The sequence below is a fragment of the Neltuma alba genome, unplaced genomic scaffold, assembly GCF_004799145.2.
Source record: "Neltuma alba isolate B1F8T4 unplaced genomic scaffold, ASM479914v2 tig00003315_pilon, whole genome shotgun sequence".
NCBI classification, from domain to species: Eukaryota; Viridiplantae; Streptophyta; class Magnoliopsida; order Fabales; family Fabaceae; genus Neltuma; species Neltuma alba.
Window position 1 is genome coordinate 61,449 of NW_021633233.1, and position 4,339 is coordinate 65,787.

The following is a 4,339-nucleotide window of genomic DNA, read 5'->3' on the forward strand; positions in this document are numbered from 1 at the left end:
ACGCTTGTTCATTACAGTGAGTAACATATAAGCAAAAATAAATGAACTATGTATATAGAATCAATATACTTCACTTATTTTTCAATTAAATTAAAATAACTAGTTTTAATTAATTATGTTAACTTCAAATAGTATTAATTAATTATGTTAACTTCAAATCTCTTAACTCCGCCTATTTAGTATAGCTGGTCCCAAGCCCGAATAAATGAGAAGAGTTGTGTTTGGCCTTTGATAGCCAACTTAAAAATCGTCGAATCTCATGAATATGGATCAACGAAGTAATTATGCTACTACTAGATCATTGCTTGGAAGTGATGTGTTGTATGGCTTGAGTACAGTGAGAAATGAGCTAGAGCCACTACATCGTCGCCCGGATATAATGTTAAATAAGCAAGGGCTACCGCACTCTCTTGGACGAAGGCGGTTAAAGAAGTTAGTTCATGAGAGCAAGATTAGATTTTGCACTTGGAATATTAGGATGTTGAATGAGAAATCTATAGAGGTAGTAGGAGTTATGAAGGACAGAAGGATTAACATCTTGTGCCTCCAAGAAACCAAATGGACTGGAGAAGTTGCCACGGAACTTGAAGGGTATAAACCTTGGTACATAGGGAAGGTGAGTGCAAGGAATGGTGTCGGTATCGTTGTTGATGGAACATGAGAAAAGAATGTGGTGGAGGTTAAAAGGTTTGAGAACAGAATAATATCTTTAAGATTAATTGTTGGAAAGTATACTATCAATATCATTAGTGCCTATGCACCTCAGGTTTGAGGTAGATACACACCTTAAAGAAAATTTTTGGGAAGATATGGAAGGGTTGGCTCAAAGCAGACCGCTTGAAGAAAAAAATTTTATCAGTGGGGATCTTAATGGACATGTCGGCAAGGAAGTAGGACAATTTGGTGGGGTCCATGGTGGTTTTGGTTTTGGGAAGCTTGACAATGGAGGACAATCTATTATTGACTTTTCTCTTGTATACAATCTCAAGATTATCAACACTTGTTTTAAGAAGCGAGAGGAGCATTTAATCACCTACAAAAGTGGTGTATCAAAATCACAAATTGATTTCTTTTTGGTTAGGAATCTGAACAGAAGATTGTATACTAATTGTAAAGTGAATCCTAGGGATGGGGTGATTGCCTAACACAGAGTACTTATCCTTAATGTAAGTTATAAGAATATCAGACAAAAGTATCATCAAGTGGTAAAACCCAGGGTTAAATGGTGGCAATTAAAGAGTGAGAAGCAAGAGTTATTCAAAATGACCCTTTTGGAGGAAAGGATCTGGGAGTTGCAGGGAGATGCGAACATGATGTGGGAAGAGATAGCTATAAGAGTTCGTATGGTAGCTAAAGCAATTTTGGGAGAACCCAAAGGTCGTGGGCAGAGAGATGAGGAGACTTGGTGGTGGGATAAGAATGTGTGATTTGACCAAGTTTTACTGTATTAATTCATGTCCAATAGCATGTTTTTAGGGGAATTGATTGGTTTAAAATGCATGTTTTGATATGAATTGTAGCAGTTTATAAATGTGGTTTTGAATTCTCATTAAGCACTTTGTAGGGGTAAAAACTGTCAAATTGTGCATCATTTTAATTAATCATCATTCACAAAATTGAATTGGATATTATAAGTGCTTAAATTGATTTTCCAGCCAAGGGTCAAGTGAAAAATATCTCCAAAGGACCTAAGTTCGAGGAAATTACAGTTAAGGCCCAACAAATTTTAGGAATTCCAGAAAAGGCGCAACTAAATGTAGATGTTCGTTTTGATCATTTAGTCACGACTAAATGGATATTTGGTTGCGACGAAAAGGATGTTGACACATAACCAGGGTTTAAACCTCAGATTGCGATTGTTGGAAATATACCATGTGAGCCAGCCGCCAATCACCGTGAAAACACTCCCATTTTCATCTCCTAGGGTTCTTCAAGGGTTCTTGGGGTTCTCCTGTTGATTTCCACTGATTTTCACCTCTTCCCCATCTCATTCCATCAGTTTTCTGCATCATCCATCTTCCACCTTCATCTGTTATGGCTGGTACTGTGATTTTAGAGCTTGGAGGAGCTGTTTCTGAGGCCATGAGAGGCTAGGACATTTTGCCTTGAAGAGTATTGATGAGGGCCTGAGCTTATAGCTTAATTTGGGGAGTTTCACTTCATCTTTTCTATTACTTTAATAGCATTTCAGTTTTTCTTGGTTAGAATTTCTGTGTTGTAGTTAAAGCTGAGCTTCAATATTATAATCTCTGTATTTTGGATTGGATGTTGAGAATTTATGCTTTGGTATTTGTTCTGTAATGAGAATCCTATGTTTAGTCATGTGAATATTGGTTGTTGTTTAATCTAAATTCGGTTTGATTAAACGTGGTGGCTCGCTAGCATAATTGGTTATTGTGTTCTAGTTGTTGTTACCATTACATCAATCTCACCAAGTGTTCATGCTTGAGGGTGGTTAGTTTTGTTGTGAGTCTTTGGGTCAAAGTTTCACTAGCATGCTAATTTACCTAAGTTTGGAAGGTTTTCTAAACTAGCTAAGATTAGTTCTAAGTAAATTCCCACCATATTTCGAAGTGATGAAGGCTTAATCAATTCTCCAAGGGGTATTTTATCAATTAAGTTTACAACTTATCCTTTTGATTGTTTTCTTGCACTATCGTTTTAATTCACTAAAAGAAAAAGATCAAAAAGACTTTTCCACTTCCTTTTTGATTTCATTGGAATTTAATTCAGTCTCAAAGTCCCCCCCAATTTTATCTTTCCGTATGGTTTGTCACTAAGATTGCATAGAAACAAGTCAGACTCCTCAAAGTGAACACGACCCGGATCGTGCCTTTATAGTGCATTCCTATTTAGAACTAATTGTTTTTGAGAGCCCATAACGACTAAGACTTCATCAAACTGGTGCCGTTGTCGGGGAGCTATTAATTTGGTTCCTCGTGTAATTTTGGTGTCAACTTGAGTGTTGAGTTTGGGTTCAAACTGTGTGATCGAGGCTGTCTAGTAGTTGCATTTGCATTATAGTTGTCTTAGAGTCCTTAGTGTTAAACATAGTATTTGTTTTCTTTACATAGAAAATTTTCATAAAACTCATAAATATCTTGACTTCTTTCAAGTTTTGCATTTGTGTTTCTTTTGTTAATTCTTTAGATTTCTTGCATCAATACTATGGTTACTAGCTCGGTTATTGCAATTTTCTAACCCTGGTGTGGCATTAATACCTCTGGTATTGCAAGTGCTCTATTTTTACTGTTGCCTTGTTCTGAAGTTGATTCTATAAAGATATTTTGTTGTGACCAATACTTGTTTTGCTGCGATGAACTGCTTTCCATTTTTCTGGGTTTGCTTCGGTGAACACTTTAATCGCAACGAACTCAAGTTTAGTCGCGATGAAAAACCCTTTTTGAGCTAAAAATTTGTTTCTAAGTCTTGACTAATACATACTCACTCCACATTTCATTTGAGTGTATAGTTATATTCTTTCATCATTCATTCATACCCTATACTCTTGCACTCCATTCATTCATCCATTTTAATTGAATTACCTGTGTGTACGGAATTTTTGCATCTCTTGACTGTGCATGTGAAGAAGGACTGAACCTTTAGTACCTTATCAGCCTGAGTTGGAGAGATATTTAGGAAGGTTGAGGAGAGAGCGTAGGTTAGCAAACATTAATTCCCATAATCCTGACCCACCCACTGGTGAAGAGGAGGAAAACCTAGTGGAAACATTCGTAGAGGTCCCGATCATAGAAGGTGTAGGTGGTATTGGGATGAACTCTAGTGACCTTAGGCAAAATGAACCAATTGGGAGAAATGGGTTAAATGGTAATGGACATGAGGGAGCCGGTGAGAATATAGGATTTAATGGTATTAATAAACCACAAAGAGGGAGAACTATTAAAGACCTTACTCAATTCGATGCTAATTTTGAACCTTTACCTAGTGCATTGCCTATTTTCGAAAATGATTTTGAACTTAAGGGTCAATTAATACACTTACTTCCTAAGTTCAATGGTTTGTCAGGTGAAAATCCATACACTCATTTAAAGTATCTCCATATGCAATACTTGTCTATGAAGCCAGCTGGGGCGAGGATCGAAGATGTGCTATGGAAAGTTTTTCACCTATCTCTGGAGGGGAAAGCCAAGGATTAGTATATGAGTCTGCCACTATATGTGGACAATCCATATGAATCTTGGACTACAGTGAGGAGAGCTTTTCTTGACAAATACTTCCCATCTACAAAGATCTCCACTACTAGAAAGGAGATATCTTTTGCTAAGCAAGAGGAAGGGGAAACTTTCTTTCAATTTTGGAGCCAACTCCAAGATATACT

The 4,339-nt window shown here is 36.9% G+C and overlaps 1 protein-coding gene across 1 annotated transcript; it reads left to right on the top strand.

The window, feature by feature from the left end:
• Positions 1–265: 265 nt before the first annotated feature.
• LOC114741195 (uncharacterized) lies at positions 266–661 on the top strand. The gene has a single exon (XM_028929449.1). It carries the CDS (start codon positions 266–268, stop codon positions 659–661), a length of 396 nt encoding a protein of 131 aa, XP_028785282.1.
• Positions 662–4,339: the final 3,678 nt, after the last annotated feature.

Coding starts and splice junctions, on each gene's coding strand:
- LOC114741195 (XM_028929449.1), top strand. CDS start 266: ATGGATCAACGAAGTAATTATGCTACTACTAGATCATTGCTTGGAAGT.